Genomic DNA, 17,535 nt, shown 5'->3' on the forward strand with positions numbered 1-17,535 from the left:
TTCATATATTGGCTTACACTGACCCCGTGTGGCCTCCTTGTTCATTGAATCACGCATCTATTATTTAGTGCGCATTCTCTTCTGACACGTCTCTTCAATTAACTTTATTTCAGTATATATGGCAACTAAACCCACGATGTATTATTGGAAAATATTTTTTTCATTTAGAGATTCATAAATAATGTGGAGGTGTGGTTTTAATCAGGATTATTGTTTGATTGAGGTTGTGTCATCTCTAGGGAGCGCTCGGGGGAGGGACCTACAAAGGCGTCTACGGGAAAGTGTTAGTGAAGACCTGTGAGAGAGAATCATTCATTATGATCACACTGAAAACAAACTTATGTCTTTGATTTCATGATGCGTTTTGTATTTTGTTGCACACTCGCGAACACCCGCGACACATGGAGCACCAGGACCCGGAGGATCGATTTTTACTAGAATAAAAGTATACTGTTCTAGAGACGCGCTGGCCATTGTAATGAAGGATCGACTGGTTGAGCTGACTGCTGTAAGTCTCTTTTATTCCTTCTAAATCTTTTGTCATTCTTTGGATTTTTTTATCTTGTCGGTTTCAGAGTAGAACATCGACAGAGGAAAATGTTGCAGTCGCAGTGGACCGAGATGGTTTCATGGAGGGCTTCTTCAGGAGGGTCAGACGCTGTCATTCAACAAGTGTGTCATGAATCGGGCTATTCAAAATGTTGTCTTTCGTAGGTTGAAGAGGTTCGAGGGCTCACTGATCGGATATTCGACCAAGTGGAAGATGTGAAGAAGATGCACAGCATGATACTGTCTGCACCTCACCCAGATGACAGTAAGTTTCTCACACTGTGTGAGTTTGTGTTTGCCTGATAAACTTTCACTTGGGTCATTTTTATTGCACGTTTATTTCTACGTTTGTTTTCTTGGTAGATTTCAATGCATCATATGGTGAGGTGTCTGTAATACCTTTACGTGCATATAAATAATTTACAAATATGTATCTATAACTCACCAAAATAACAACAGTTATGCTTAGTATAAATCAAAGCAGTTCCACACTACTGTTAACTACAACAATAAGGAACATTTTCTTAAATCAATAATTGTCTGACAGTGTAAATCAAATCTGAACACTGTCATCTAAAAGGAAGATCTTTTCTCATTAGATGGTATAATGTGTTCAGTTCAGTTCAGGCTGCTGAGCGTAATGGCGGTTGGCCAACATTAAACACATAAAGTGTTAATTTGTAATGTGGAGGCATGTTTTGCATCAGTTATGAAAGTCACTGGGGAGCTTCAAACTATTACCACTGGCTTTTGCACAGAAACTCACTGTATTTTTCATGTTTACATGTTTTGTGTACAGAAACAAAGGATCGTCTTAATGCGCTGACCAATGACATCAAAGGGAATGCCAATGTGGTGCGAACAAAACTAAAATGTGGGTCAAACTGCAAAAGTAGTATCAAGGCGCATTGTACACAGCATTAACGTTTCCCGTGTGTTATGTTACGCCATGATGCTGTGCCTCTGAAGCCATGGAGCAAAGCATGCCTAAAGATGACACGACTAATAGATCCTCTGTTGACTTCAGAATCCAGAAAACACAGGTATCTATTTAATTAGATATTTTGGATTTATTTGTATGTCATTTGGCTGACTAATTTAAAGACTGTACTGTAGAAACTGTGTGTTTACGTACACCCCACATCAGGAAATTAAACATAAATATAGAAAAGGGATGTTTGAAAAGAAAAGTCTCATCCTCTGTCCTTGTCCTTTGATTCATCTCTAGCACATGATGCTGTGCAGGAAGTTTGTGGAGGTGATGACCCAGTACAATGAAACACAAGTTTCCTTTAGGGAGCGAAGCAAAGGACGGATCCAAAGACAATTGGAGATAAGTAAGTGACAAATGTTAACCCGTTTGTCTCTTTATGAGGTTAGAGTTCAAATGTATGTGAAGTATCACTACTACTCAGAGATACAAAGCGTTCAGAGCAAGAACATTTTTGAATGTCAGACAATCAGGGATAAAAGAGAGGCAACAACAACAAAAAATCCCTGTTAGACAGGATCCAGGAAACAGATGCCACCAGTTTCCGCCTTTTCTCTAAATAGTTGCTAAACAGACATTGAGGGAGTGTTAATTTTTACAGGCTTACTCAGTCTGCCAAAGCCTTTTTTTTTGCATCAACTGAAATGTGTTTGTCTATCGAATTAATTATGTTTCATGAATATGATCATTTTTCTTGTTGATTCACTGGAAACGTGCTCCTACCTCAACTGTGTTTCTAGGTGAACATAAATACATTTATTTCCCTAAATGTTTTGTCAATAAGCTCTAAATTCACCACTTTAAAATGACTGTGGCAAGTGTGTATTTGAGGTTTTGCCATTAAGCCCAGACAATAATGAAAAATAGGTCTTCTCCCCCAGGCCCTAGAGACAACATTAATGAGAAGCTTTGCACTGTAGCTGGTAAGCCTGATACTGGAGACTCTTCTGTGCACTGTGTCCATGTTGCCGGGACAACGGCAAGAGGGCAGGGCGGCTTGTGTAACACTACTTCACCTGTCTTTGACACGCAGTACTGTCTTGGAGTTTTAACAGCAAGTGACATCACATGGAATGACCTTTTCTTTACATTATAGTGATGGATTGCATTTGAATGAGATGTGAATGGGGCGTGTTTTGCGCTGTTAGGCTGAGTCTCGCTGAGGAAAAGTCTGTACAAAAGGGAGTGTGACATCCATAACTACTTTCCTCTCCAGGGAGGGAGTGGTTAAGCAACAAGAGGGATGGCTTGGGGGTGGTTCTGTTTGTATAGCGTCACCAGCTGTTTCTCTATGAGAGGTGTCTGTAGGATCCTGAGTTCCTTCTAATTACTTTTATTTCGGGGTAACCCAAAAGTAGAATGACTGTAGGCCTATAGTGTCAAGTTAATAACATGCACGACCTGTATCAGTGGCTATTTTATTTTTTTTATCAATGTTCTGTACGCACAATGCACTCCAACAAGAAGAAAATGGAACTGGTGCCGTTATGATTGCCTTCAGTTGTCGTCTAATAGCAGTAAAGCCTTGCCTTGATTTGTATATTCAATTAAAGTAAGTACAAACTGCACCTGCATGTAGGAAATGCGGCGTTTTATTCATAGCACTCCCCCCTGGGAGGACAAGAGAAACATTATTGTTAGCTCAGGCAGTTTTGTGTGGCTTGGTCTCATCACTCAGTGGTCTGTACACAGAGCATCTTCACAACAGAAGCACACTAATCTGTTGTTGTGGGATTAAACAGATTGCAGTGTGTTTTGTGTTATACCCCAGCTTTTGTTATTACATTAGTGCAAAGTCATCTTTTTAAACAATATCAGCCATCTATCCGGCAATCCATTTTCTGCTGCTTATCCTGTTCAGGTTCATGGGTGTTCTGCCTATCCTAGTTGGGTCACTGGGCAGTGCGCAGCGTTATTCACAGACAACCATTCATGTTTAAATATCTGAATAAGTGAGTTTTCAGGTAATTTACCACTTGTCAACTAATAGCATCGTTTTTGAATGTGGGAGGGAACTGGTACTATCAGCAGTGTAGCATGCGTGTTGAAAGTAACGTAATATTTGTGTGTCACAAAACACACTCTAATTTAAAATAAATAATAATTTCAGCTGGAAGAGTGACCACCAATGAAGAACTGGAAGACATGCTCGAGAGTGGAATTCCATCCATCTTCACATCTAATGTAAGCGTATTTTGAACTCATTTGTCATCTCACGTCCTCCCAAAATAATTTAGCTTTTTTGAAGCACTGCAATCATTTTACAACTGATTTCCTTTTTTTTTTTTTTTTTTTTAATTTTATTATTATTTTTTTTTTTAGATAATCTCGGACTCTAAAATCACACGTCAGGCCGTGGATGAGATAGAGTCACGGCATCAGGACATCATACAACTGGAGTCCAGCATTAGAGAGTTACATGCAATGTTCATGGACATGGCAATGCTTGTTGAAACTCAGGTAACCAGTCACCATTGACCCACATTGACACTTGTTTTTAAAATACAGTACACAATTGAACTTGTGTCTTAGGTTTAAAAAAATCTGTTTATAGCACCATGATCAGCATTTTGACTTAGTGGTTACATTTCTGCAGTGGATTTAACAGGATTTCGCTTGCTCTCCAGTTCTTCCCTGTACAAACCACATTTGCCCAAATAAGAGTATTCATAATTTCTCTTCTAGGGTGAAATGGTGAATAACATTGAGAACAATGTTTCCAATGCTGCTGAATACATTTGTCGAGCCAAAGAAGAAACCAAAAAAGCAGTAAGATACCAGAAAAAATCCAGGCGGGTAAGTCATTTATCATCACTCTCATCAGCCAGAGCTGGCACAATCTGATGAGAAAAATACAAGAACTTAAGCAAACTCTGTCTTGACATAGACAATATTGCTAATTTTTCAGCAACGCTGACTAACAACTACTATAAAAAAAATAATGTGAAACATTTTGTTCATATTCCTAGTTCTATCGCAGTGCAATAATGGTAATTTCTATTGCCACTACAAATTGAAGGTTTGAAGTTGAATTAACACCACATTCTTTGCTCGGCAGAAATATATAATCCTTGCCTTTGTTCTCCTGATCCTGCTTGCTGTCATTGCTTTGATTGTTGGCTTGTCTGTTGGACTAACTAAACCTCCTGCCTGAGACTGATAACAGCCAGCAGGAGGTAATAGCATCCACACCCCTTGTCATCCATCCATCCATCCATCCATCCATCCATCCATCCATCCATCCATCCATCCATCCATCCATCCATCCATCCATCCATCCATCCATCCATCCATCCATCCATCCATCCATCCATCCATCCATCCATCCATCCATCCATCCATCCATCCATCCATCCATCCATCCATCATTTTCATTTAAATTGTCTTTCTTCAGTCCAGATATTTACGCCCCCACTTTTTTTTCCCCCCAACAGAAGTTGCTCTGCCTTGCTGTGTGCGGACTTGCAGCTGTCCTCATTTTACTCATTGCACTAGTTGGTGCCTTTGTGTGAAGGATTACCTGGGTCACAACCCCACAGTAATCTCTTGTTCCTGTAGTGATAAAGCTTACAACAGCGCCATCTCATTCACCATATAACAGCATTACAGGGAAAACACAATCAAGTATGATAACTTGTCCTCTGCTCTTCTTTGCACCGGTACCGACAGACCTCACAAATCTGTACATGGCGAATGTGTAACGTAGTGTCACTGTCCACAACATTAGGTACAACTAACTGCAGTACCTAACAAGTTTCAAATAAAAAAAACTGTATCAACATTCCTTTCAATTCATTTCTTAATAATTATTGATTAGGTCATGCAAGTGTACCTACTGTTGTGGCTTTTGAGTGTTGCTCTCTGTGATACAATTACTATTGACAGACAGATATTTTGAAACAAAGGATATATACACTGTACTATTGTAGATGAATTTAAATTTAATTAAAAAAACATCTGACATTTCTTCTTTTGTGCTTGTATAGATTAGAGCTGTGGAACATGTAGCATAAAGACAAACAACAACAATGCAGATGTAACAGTGAGATTTATGTGCCAGAGTACTGCTTAACTGCAGTAATGTCCTGCTTACTTCTCGCCACTGTGAGACAAACAGGAGAACAATGCTCCAGCTTAAATGTTTTATAAAATCACTTGATCTTTTTGAATATGAATTATTTAAACAGAATGTAAGTCTCAGGACCTTGTTTGCAATACCTATTGAAATGAAGAAATGTAGATTTTGTGTCATATTTTCCACTTGTTAGTGATATTGACTGAAGTAGCATATTTCAACAGTTTATTTAGACTACAATAACCAAACCTAAATTGTATCTTCTCCATCCCCCGTGCCTTCGCTTTTTGATGTCATTTTAAAGGACACATTTTATTCTCTTGTGGTAAAACAAACATTTATATTGATGACGTTTGACTTAGTTTCAACAACAACAACATCTAAATTGTGCCTTTTCTACCCCCAATTAAAACCTATTTTCATTGTGAATGTGACGTTAATATGCCTGATGTCATCTTAGGGGCACATTTTACTCATTGTGTTAAAACATAATCATTTGTATTGTTTGAATGTTATCAATTAGATTTTATATCAACATTTTGTGGAGTACATTACTAAAAATAAAAATAATTTCCAAAAGACATGACTTCATTCTCATCATTTAATATATCCCTTTGTACTCTTGGGTTTTAGGCTGAGCTAGAGCATCCCAGCAGAAAAGCAAAGTATATATTTGTATCTGGAGATTAAAAAGAACCTTATAGACAAGCATATAAGGCTAAAGGCAATAAGAGCATCTACAAGCAGTGTGACAACACATTATTCAGAAATTTAAGATTCACGGGACTGCAGCCAACCTCCCCGGATAAGGAAAATTGATGACAAAGCGACGGAAAATAGCATATGGTAAGAGAACAGCCCAGAACAACTGCCAAAATAATGAAAGCTGAACTCCCAAGGTCAACGTACATCAGTGTTGGATCGCACAATCCGTTGTTGTTGAGCCCGAGAGGACTATGGGAGACAACCAAGGAAGACGCCACTGGTGAAAATAAATAACCTCCCCCACCCAAAAATACATTAGTAAAATACAGAACTGCATGTTGACAAGCCACAAAGCTTCCGGGAGAATGTCTCATGAATAGAGCCGATAAAACTGTTTTCAGCAAGTTCTTAGCAAGGCATATCAGTTCTATTTTCAGAGATATAAAAATGAAGCATAACGAGGAAAGAACACTGTGAAATATAGAGATGTTCTACTTTGTTTTGGAGCTATTTTCTTTCATTAGCAGAGAGGTATCAACAGTTTTTTCCCATGTATTGTAAACACAACACAGGTTTGATACTATGGCAAGCATGTAACATTTAATTTTTCTTTTGATTTTAATGTGTTTCTTGTGACAGCTGTGCTGTCTTTGCTGTCTGTGTCCCGGCAATAATCCAACATCCACTTATTATGTAACCCTGCTGGATGCAGATATTTATAATCTGAAGTTATGACATCATCCCGACCACCCAGCGCAGCTGACCATGACAAGCATTTGGGGTGGCATGCAAACTGGCTTGCCATGGTAGGTTGTTACTTGTAGTCAATCCGCAACATGATTGCTACCAGGCTTAATTTTTTTTTACTACCCTTTCACCCCAGGGGTCAATGGGTTGTGAGAAGACTTGCAGGGTGGAGAAACTCCTGAAACGGTGTCAGAGGGAGTGTGTTGTGAGCCTGAGCCAAAGGTTACCTCCAGCAAAGAGGAGCAGTCGGATGAAAGGCACAGACAAGGTGAGTCGAGTCGACTGCGAACGAGCTTTTAATTCAGCCATGTCTGATCTGGACACAAGCCGCACTTGTTGATGCCTGCAGCCACAATTTGACCTCACGTTGCTCTCTGCAGCTCCAACTAATGAAAGCTTGCTGTATGCAGGTTTCCGTATTCAATTGGCGAAAGTGACTTGATTTTGTATGAGGGTAAAATAAAATGCTCTGGTTACAAAGAAATACTGTAATACAAGAATCAGGATTTTGAAGGTTTGCAAAATGCAGATGAATGAATGCTATCCCTGGTGCAACTGCATTGGGTCAAAGGATCATATTAGGATGAAGGTGGATTTCACTGCTTTGCTCTCCCAGGTTTAGTAAAAAGCCTCAAAGACTTATGAGTGTCATGACTCTGTACTGTGGATCTGTGCATGTGGAGGCTGCACGATTTGAGCAATGGCACTGTTTGACGTGAATAACTTGTGACTTGTGGTTGCCCTCGTGAAGGATGGCTTGATGTTTTTGTTGATAAAATCCCACAATATTTACAGTACCGGTTTACATTCACTTGGGTAAGAGGTATTTCTCGCTCTCTCCACCCTTTCTGTTTAGATGTGTAGGAATGTTTCAATTTACCTGAAAACAAAGGCTTACTTTAATCCAGTTACATCTCTCCTTGAGCTGTATGCAAATTTTCCACACAAAACAAAAACTGCCTGCCCTGTTGGTGAGTTGCTAGTCTACTTTCTGACTATTGTTGAAGTGCTCTTGAGCAAAGCACCAACAGTACCCAGTCTTTTTACTACATACTTGTTTTTTCACTATAAATTATATATACGTAAATTTCCATGGCTTTGACGGTTTCCACGAAGGTTTTGTATTGTATTAACCAATAAGCATATAGGACACATTACCTGAACTGAAAGGGTAGGGAAATAACACTCTTGCTCACTGGGGAAAACTCCTGTGCATCGTCAGCAAGCCAAGGCACTTTTAACAAGCCCACACCTGCTCACCTCCTTTCTGCAGCAGCAACTCTAGATTAGAATAAATTCAGAGGTTCAAACAGCAAATGTTTGTTATCATTAAATCAAATATATACAGTACATTCCTACATTGCAGCATTAACAAACGATCTGCTCGGCCATGATACTTTGGAAAACACATGACCCGTTTTTAAAAATGATTGCGTCATTAACTAGAAGGTTCCTTAGAAGATGACCGTCAACCTTTTTTTTTTTTTAATATTTAATCAGAGAAACTTTACAAAGGGAATGTCAAAAAAGCCGTTCAAACCTCCAAATCTGCCTCAGTCATCTTAGTTCAGAAACGACTGCAGCTCCACTTATGCCCTTCGACATCATTTTGACAGCTGTGTGAAAAGGTTTGCCTGCATCAAAACTCCAAGTTGGGCAGGAATTCATCGACTCATTATGATAACACACACAAAGAAAATCAATTCAGTCATTTATGGCATAGTAGAATTGGCATTAGCACATCTCGTTATGAAGTTGGAGTTTAAGTTGCATGGCATTTCTCCAGGTAGTCCTCCCACGTCTCCACAAATTCTCCATAGTTGTGGTTGTTGCTTTTACTGAAAACACAAAGATAAGACTCCTTCTTTGGATGCTCACAGCCCATCCCTTTTTGTTTACTTACAAGGCAGAAGACACTTGACATCAAGCTCGTATGATGTTGTGGAGCATCTACTGATAAACGGCCCCTGTACGATATAAACTAGATTGCTAAGAGGGTCCTGCTCGAGGGGGTGGGAAGGCTCATGGTTGCTAGGCATCCACACTAAGGAAAGCATATTTCTTTTGGGCCACTCACCTTGCTTTTCCCCACAACAAATGCAGTTGTCTTATCAGCCACAGAGGGCAGTCATGGCGCACTGCTTTGCTACACTTTGCCCAATGGTGGAAAAAAATAGAATATTCCAAATGATCCCTCCAAATTTTCTTCTGTACTTAATTTCCTGATCTTTGATTGGATGCTTGCCAATGTTTTTGATAGCTGATTGGTTTGGTCCACCATTCAATGAATGAGATTTTGTCCTCCAGAGTCCATGGGTGCACCCCATGACCCATCTTTGATAAAGTATAAGCTTGAAGTGCTGCAACAAAACTAAATCAAAGACTGATGGGGGTAGTAGAAGAGCCTCAAATGACCTTGTGAGTCCCAATCATGGATGCTCATGGGTGGGAGCAGGATAGAAGGTAGATGGAAGGCTAAATTGACAAGATTGTGGGTGACTTCCGAATGCAAGACTGAGATTGATCAATTGTGATTCGGGAAGATGAAAGGAATCCCGATAATGGAGTACTTGCTCATTGGTGTTGTGTACCGCACTGCCTCTGCACTCCTGCGTGCTTGAGTCTTGTGTGACTAAATGTGTGTAAGAGATGGAGAAAGTGAGCGAGGGGGAGAGGGAGAAAGGAAAGGGGGCGTGTTGATGTGTGTGCTCTGCTCTGCTGCACAACTGTGGTAGTGTGAGCTGAATGATGCTCGATGGCTGGCTCTCTCACTCCCTCCTTCCCCACCTCTCTCTTTCGTTCTCTCTTCCCGTGCACTGCCTGGCTGTGCTTCTTGCTGCCGTGCACTGATGAACCATTTTATGCTACAGAGCTGCCATTGACATCATTTTCTTGCTTGTGTCCCTGTCCTTGGAGTCCTGTGGGAAGCACCTGCCACGCCACTGGTCCTTTTAAGTGCTACTGCTAAGGTATGTTACCATCTGCTGTCAAACCGTTTTTTTTTCTTTTTCTTTTTTTTTTCTCAACAATCCAGGGTTGTTTTGTTTGCTGTGCTGCAGAATCGCAGAGCTGCCGCTGAGGGATAAAGATCTTTCATACTCTTAAAGGTTAATATGTCTGAAATTACTCGCCTGCCTTTCACTTGGCTCTCCAACACTCCAATATGCCCGTGTTTGCTGAAGTAGACCCAGATGATTGCATTTCATTTGCATGCAGTGGGGATTCAGTTCATTTATTTGTGCTTTTTTTTTTCTTATCAAAAGGATGATGCAGTGGGTTTAAAATAATACTTGGCTATTTTTATTGTCATGGATGGTATAACGTGATTTGGAGGGTTCGCGTCAGGTCCAGTTGAGACCGCCTCGCCTGCCAAGAGGCATTCTCTCTTAAGTCTAAAGTGAAGTTGCATTAATAAATTGAAGATGTAAATTCTAACTTGCAAAATCAATGGTGCAGACCAGTAAAACACGATTGAATACAGACTGCTCTGGTTGTTTGTGGGTCACAAAAATGCTGTTGAATGTTTGTGTTGCATATAATTTCACTGTGTAGGTTGCAGACAGCACTGGAGAGACGTGAGCTTCTGAATGTTGTAATCATTTGTGCATGGTCAGCATTTCCCCACAACATATAAAACCATGGATGACAGCCACAAGGGAATGCGGGTAGTTTGTACACGGGTCGTTTGTGTGCATGCCGGCCTATATAGTATGTGTACACGCACACACACGCACACACGCACACACACACGCACACACACACGCACACACACACACGCACACACACACATGCAATATGATCAAGTTCTCTGATGACAAGCTCCCATTCATACTGTAGCTCCTCTTGCCCACCTTGACAAGCACAAATGCTCATTCATCATCTTGCAGTTTATCCCTGACCTGCCAGCAAGTGGCTTTTATCTTCCCCATGCAAAGAGAAAAATATATTTTTAACTTTCACTATGAAGCAAGGTGAATAAAGTGCTGTTGGTGTGGAAAAAGAGCCTTGAATGGAATGAGTAAATGGAAGGAAACACATTTTTGTGCAATGTGTTAAATGGATAAAGATCGCTGAAGAGTTTTTATCCATAAAGCTGGAGAATGTGTAAGACTCTGCTTTTGTTTTGTTTTCTATTTGAGTTTATGACATGTGATTCTGGAAAATAATCCTTGCTGTATGGAGAACCTACTTTTATACAAAACACAATATTATTTAGTGTATTTATAGGAGATTTATTTTAGCAGAATAAAATGTTATGAAATTTAAATTGATTGAACGTAACATTAATTTAAATACCATATTGGAATGAAAGTAAACCATTTTCACAACCACTTTATTTTGAGTAATTTATTTTGGCAAACAAAAGTGTTTTATTCTCAAGACATTATGGGAAACATGTTTTTTTAGGATTATTATTCATGAGGGATTTAATGGAATGTGGTCAATGTTGTACATGCATTGTGAGTTTGTGCATAATTTTCAGTTCAATTAGTCTCATTCCAAATGTACTACTGCGATGTACATTAAGTAGCCAATGTACTAAAATTATCTTTCTTTTATTGGGGAGCCCCTAGTAGAAAAAAATGGGCTGAACATGGGGGATCAGTGGATGTTGTAGCTATGTCCGGGTGGCAGAGTGTGGTCGTAAGTGACTGAGGCTTGGTCGTAGTAACAGCTGGAACACTGCTCCTGCTGGCGCCAGAATGTGGTCTCGGTAAGGCACGTGACCCGCAGTGTGAGGCTTTAGTGATATGAGCAGCAAGGCCAGCGCGCAATGTTACATAACACTATCTTCAGCGGGAAATGGCTTCAGAGATGCCTTCTGTAAGGCTCCGTGACAGCCGAGTGAAAGTGCATTATCATCGTTAGCAGCCATGTCACTTGGACCGTTTATTGGACTGTCCCGTGCATGACAACGCAAGCAAGGCTTTAACACAATAGCACAATAAGCCCTGATTTGCAATGTCTGCACACAAACCCTTTCTTCTTCTTCAACATAATTCTATTCATCCATTCACCTTTAGCATGCATCCTTTCAACACGGCAGATAAATGCATGTCTTGTTTACCCCGAGAACATGTTTGTACTGCACAAATGCTGCTCAAACTCAAATGGAGTGCAAATTGATATCATGTGCCTGGTGTCATGTCTGCAGTCTGTCTGACGTTCAGGACGGACTGCATGCTGACTGTGCCAGAGGTCGCCTCAGGGATATGAAGACATTCATAATTGATGTTTGTGGAGTTGATTAGGCCTGTTCATTCCCTCGGATGGACAACACTGATTGGGGAGTTCATGTGTTTGCCAGAGTGATGCTGACATTGTACTTCTTTAATTTCATGGAATAATCAGTTTAACGTGTTTGTGTAAGAATAAAGGGCTCATATTTAAAGGTGTATGCAAAATCCACTACAACATAATTGTAAATTTTGTCGCTCACTTTCATAACAGCTTTCTGAAAAGCATTTCAGCAAATTTTGGAGACAGTTTATCCCAAAGACACTTGAAGTAGTTGAGGTGTTAGACTATGCCTAAGGGGCTGAAATGACCTACAGTAGATGCAAAGAAATCAAAGTTACATGGCACGAGTCTTTCTTGTGACTTTTTGTCAGTCCTTAAATTATTCGGAAGCGCCAAAATTGCATTGCTCAAGAAACGATATGGCGTAACTATTTTTGTTCTTTAGCATTTGCTCAAGCTTACGTGAGCTTACGTGGTCTTGCACCTGCCATTCAGACACAATATTTAAATATCATCCACTGCACTGGATCTCTTTCAAAGTAAAATGATCATGTGACTTTAGATATTTTTCGCCAAGATGCTGCCAATTAGTGCAGAGAGGTGGTTTGCTAATTTCTGCAGTGTGTGATTGTGCCCAAAGTGTTTTGTCTTGAAATGCGATGAATTTCAAGCCAAGAGTTCAGTCACAGCCTCAAGTTGCATTCTTTTTTTTTTTTCACATCTACTTGGAATTTTGCATGGCATGTCCTCATTTTTGTGCATTAGTTGTCATGCAGTATTGTGTCTCTTACTTTGATTCCCTTTGCGTTTTGCATTTTTAAACCATGCTGACAGGCAACCCTGACCCGTGCCGCACTCGCAGCCTTAAAAAATATGAGAAGCATCCTCTGATGTCACTGGCTTTGTCTGTGATTCACCCTTCACACCGCCTGTTGGAGGTTAATTGCACTCTTTGATAGCACATTATTGGCAGGCAGGGCTCCACACGGAGAACAGGGCAGTTAATATAAGGCAAACTTGCTGCTCCACTTTTAACTTTTGGAATGATTAATCGAAAGCTAATGTGCTCTGGAGTCAATGCTGTGTTTATGTGGGGGTGTAATTGATGCTAATGTCATGATCAAGTGGAATTTCACAGTGGATTAACGGGGAAAAGCTGGGCTCTACTGTACTGCACATGGTGGCCACTGTTATTCCATTTGCAATGATTCATCTTCATTAGTGTGATAGGGCATGCATGCTGCATTGTTTGATGCTACTTTGTAGAAGTCTCTGTGGGGTTCTTCAAGTCTCCTCCTGTCCCATGCAGAGCCTTAAATGAAACTGTAAAACAGCTCTGAAGATTAATAGCATAAAAAGGCAGTCAGGACTCATAAAGTGATTTATTATATTTGTTTGCTAAATAGGGTGTATGTATCACAGTGTATAATAAAAACATAACATAACAATGGAATGCAAATATCTAAAAGGTGGAATAATTACCAATCTGGACAGTTGCCTGCCATATTATGAATAGAGGAAAACTAGCATTTTTACCATTATATTCTTGCTCGGAACCAATGTTAATATTTGAGTAGGCCAGCAACGAGAGACGCAAATTAAAGTGTTCCTTGGTCCGCTGAAGAACTAGGACGCTACATACCACTCTTGTTATAGAATTGAATGAAATTGAATGTCAGTTTAGTTTGAAACTGCTCTTTTCACTCACCCGTGAACATTCAACTTTAATCGGTATAATTTGCTTGTCGTAAGCTTCACCACCTTTAGCACTTTCTAATGGGAAAGGCACAAGCAGCATTTATCACAAATTTTAAAGATCTGATCTAAAACTGGCAAACATGCACTATGCATTCATTCAAATGTAATTTTCTTGTAGTCTAACTCGAACTCTATCAAGTCGTTTGCAGCAGGGATAGGTCAACCCCATGGGGTATGAATAATTTCTCTCTCTCTCTCTCTCTCTCTCTCTCTCTCTCTATGCATACTATGTCCTTGTTGATGGATCGTTCTCTCGAATTCTGACCCCAATAAGCTAACTCGCTACTGCACCCTATATTGGCCGCTATACATTTAAAAAATAGGGGCCTCCATGTACACCATCATTGAGGAGGAGATACTGTTAAAGTCAAGACTCCAACACCATAACCTTATGGGAGATTTAAATAGATAATAAATAATGATAAATAGCTAATATAGCACATATGACGTTTGAGGCACTTAAAAGGACTGCAGGGTTTGTGATGGGCTACATGGCAGTACAGACACAGATGTCTGTTTGTGTTAAGGTTACGGCACTGCCTTCTGCTATGAAAGACAAACACTAATTGCCCATTGGCCCTGAATTGGACGTGTGCAGCTGGGGACATGCACCTAAAAATATCTTTGCTCGTTCCCATAAGTGGCGGGCACATGCAGCAACATTGCATTAATAGTCATTACTAATGGATGGCATAGACAAGAAAGGTTATTTTCTGCCTATATCCGTCACGCCAGGAAAGAGATCAAAGTCACACCAGCAGGGGTTGCACAGGACGCTCAGACTTCAGGCCTATCCACTGACCCACCCTTCAAGTGCTGGTGGAGATGTCACATGGTTACAGCCCAGCAAGTAACATGACATCTTGTGTTTCGTGTGTGGCCCCAGCAGTTTCCATGTTTGCCACGTCAAGACTTTAGCTCCGTGCAGAGTTGGCCCGCCATGCTTGAGTTGTGTTACACCACTGCCACTATGGCACAAAAGCTGCATCTGGTTCCACCTCATTGGAGTGATGAATAATTGAAACCTTGCATTATTATCATGCAAACGTGCTAATAAAACAGATGTTGCATCAGCATTTCTGGCGAAGAATAGAATTTTCATGTGTGAATCGCATTGTGATTAAATGTGTCTTTTTATTTCATTGGAATAGCCAATCGTTTGCTTTTTCTGTGTGTGTGTGTGAGAGAGTGTGTGTGTGTGTGTGTGTGTGTGTGTGTGTGTGTGTGTGTGTGTGTGTGTGTGTGATTAAAAATGGAAAAAAACTGCTCAGTGGAGCCTAACATGAGTTAAGAAAGACATCCATTATCCCAGTTAACTGATGTCTTATGATATGCACAGAAAACAAGCAAAAAAAACGTGACTGCGCTTTTTCCTCATTGTGTGTTAAGTATAGACATTTTGTAAAAGTTAACTTTGAACAGCTTTCATTCTTTGAAGGCAAAAACGTGAAGACATAAATGAAGGATTGTTTGCACGAGTGTGGCTGACAGATGTGTTTGTCCGCAAAGACCCACTGCTGGCGCTGAGCAACTACTCAGCATACACTTTAACTAAATCTGAGTGCAAGGCAATTTTTCTCATCAGTGGGCTTTTGCTGCAGCAGTGAACTTTATGAAGGTTTTGAATTTAAAACTTTTTGAAGGTTTTGAATTTAAGCAAGAACAAACATGGTGGGGATATATTTTAGGCCCATCGTATTGTACCTTGTCAATGATAACCAGCCTAAGAATATAGAAATGTAATTCCTGAGAAAATACAAATTAACTCTTGATTGATTTTCCAACTTTGTCTTTTTTTTTCTCTCTCGCTCCTGGTCTAGCTCAGAAATGAAGTGGTGCCACTGCAGCGCCACAGTGGACAGCGTTTGGACAACCTTTGTCTTCTAGAGAACAGCAGTGCGGCCCTGAGCCTCAACCCTGAGACGCTGAGCAGCCAGAGGCTAAAACAGAGCTTACTGGTGAGCTCACTTTATGAAAGGTTGCTATAAGCTTGTTGATGCTAGACTGGGCAAGGGTCAATCCGAGGGGAAATGTTCACTCAACAAAAATAGAAACTGTTTTGCTATACTTTTCAGATATGGACACATCAAGATGCGGTTTAAAGGTCATGATTATTACACAGGTCTGACCTGAAATGCTCACCATAAATGTCACCAGTCTCCTAGTATATGCAGGGCGGGTATTAAATAGCATTTCAGTAACATGTCCTTGTCCTCATCAGGCTTTCTTCAGGCTGCATGCAATTCTCTTGGGTTTCCTTGACATCTGTGCTTCAATATGAATGAGGAGAATCGATTAGACCCCAGTGTAATCCTTGCAAATTGGGATATGTGTGCTTGTGTGTTTGTGTACTTGTCATGCTAGAATCATATGAAAGTGTTTCTCATTCTTGGGACAAAAACACTATAGTCACTATAATGTAAACAAAGTATCGTATTTTCCGCACCATAAGGTGCACTTAAAAGCCTTTAATTTTCTCAAAACCCAAAGGTGATAGTTTTAGTAAGATGCGCTTTTGTGTGGACCAAATTCCAAAATCTCTATATTTTGTTGTGTGGCTGCCGCTACAGGTATGTGATATGTAGACGTAAAATGTAGACCAGATGAACCAATGATTGTATGTTGTACGTAAAATTCATAGACCGGGCGGTAAACCAATCAGAGAACTTTAAGTAATACATAGAGAATGTACCTCCGCCGTGATTGATAAATAAATACGATCAGTTTGTGCAAAACAAACAGCATTAGGACCCTTGAAAATGGTATAGACAAAGAGACTACTTACGAGGTACAATTCTAGTTTTTGGAAAGTCAGGATCATTGCCAAAGAGCAACATGACAAGGATGAGACAATGACGAGAAGAAGCTTGACTTGAATGGATTTGCGTATGAATATCGATTAACAGTTGTGTGAGTACAGTACAGTACAGTACATGGTGACAACTGAACACACCGTTTTGCTCCCATGACGTTTTTTTGTTGTTGCTTTTGTTTACCGTAAGTCTTGGCATGCATGCGCCCTATAATGCGGTGCACCTTAAGTGTGGATTAAGTACAAAAGAGCCCCTTCAATTGAGTCTGCGCCTTTCAACCCAAAGCACCTCATGGGGTGGAAAATAGAGTACATGAGGTTAAAGTATGGACATAATAATGATGGTTCTCTAAAATTATGAAAAACAAATGTACGTGGGCATGCAAACATTTTATTTTTAAACACTAGGGCGCACACATTATTCTTGTATATCTTCCCTAGGTTCTCAGCCCAAGTTATGGTTTGCAAAAACATTTTCTGCAAGATTTTCACACGTGTCAATGTTCGATATTTGAAAGTTTTTGCATCGCACCAGCTGTGGCCTGTATGGGTGTGAGCTTAGCACAACTCACTGTGACTGTTGGCAAAAATATGAGTTGGTGTGAGTTTTATTTATAAATTCCCCACCTGCTTGTTAAATAACTACTTGATGATTAG

At 40.1% G+C, this 17,535-nt stretch overlaps 2 protein-coding genes across 4 annotated transcripts in view; both read left to right on the top strand.

The window, feature by feature from the left end:
• The first annotated feature begins 245 nt into the window (after positions 1-245).
• stx2b (syntaxin 2b) lies at positions 246-6,190 on the top strand. 3 transcript variants are annotated; one of them, XM_049763824.2, is made up of 11 exons: positions 246-508; positions 576-650; positions 715-814; positions 1,349-1,423; positions 1,519-1,592; positions 1,778-1,886; positions 3,651-3,724; positions 3,863-4,000; positions 4,226-4,336; positions 4,599-4,716; positions 4,975-5,138. In XM_049763824.2, exons 1-10 carry the CDS (start codon positions 479-481, stop codon positions 4,692-4,694), a joined length of 882 nt encoding a protein of 293 aa, XP_049619781.1. In that variant the 5' UTR covers positions 246-478; the 3' UTR covers positions 4,695-4,716; positions 4,975-5,138. The 3 variants fall into 3 exon arrangements, with proteins under 3 accessions (XP_049619781.1, XP_049619784.1, XP_049619782.1); XM_049763827.2 differs by lacking the exons at positions 4,599-4,716; positions 4,975-5,138 and adding an exon at positions 5,527-6,190; XM_049763825.2 differs by lacking the exon at positions 4,599-4,716.
• Positions 6,191-7,075: 885 nt separating this feature from the next.
• The window catches only part of rimbp2b (RIMS binding protein 2b), a 66,253-nt gene continuing 55,793 nt past the window's right edge, over positions 7,076-17,535 (top strand). Inside the window, 3 exon segments of the mRNA XM_068650162.1 lie at positions 7,076-7,126; positions 7,204-7,335; positions 15,887-16,024. Coding sequence (XP_068506263.1) covers positions 7,124-7,126; positions 7,204-7,335; positions 15,887-16,024 — 273 coding nt within the window. The 5' untranslated portion in view covers positions 7,076-7,123.

The sequence above is a fragment of the Syngnathus scovelli genome, chromosome 3 (genome assembly GCF_024217435.2).
Source record: "Syngnathus scovelli strain Florida chromosome 3, RoL_Ssco_1.2, whole genome shotgun sequence".
NCBI classification, from domain to species: Eukaryota; Metazoa; Chordata; class Actinopteri; order Syngnathiformes; family Syngnathidae; genus Syngnathus; species Syngnathus scovelli.

Coding starts and splice junctions, on each gene's coding strand:
- stx2b (XM_049763824.2), top strand. CDS start 479: ATGAAGGATCGACTGGTTGAGCTGACTGCT. Junction 509..575: donor GACTGGTTGAGCTGACTGCT/GTAAGTCTCTTT, acceptor TGTCGGTTTCAG/AGTAGAACATCGACAGAGGA. Junction 4,337..4,598: donor ACCAGAAAAAATCCAGGCGG/GTAAGTCATTTA, acceptor TTTGCTCGGCAG/AAATATATAATCCTTGCCTT.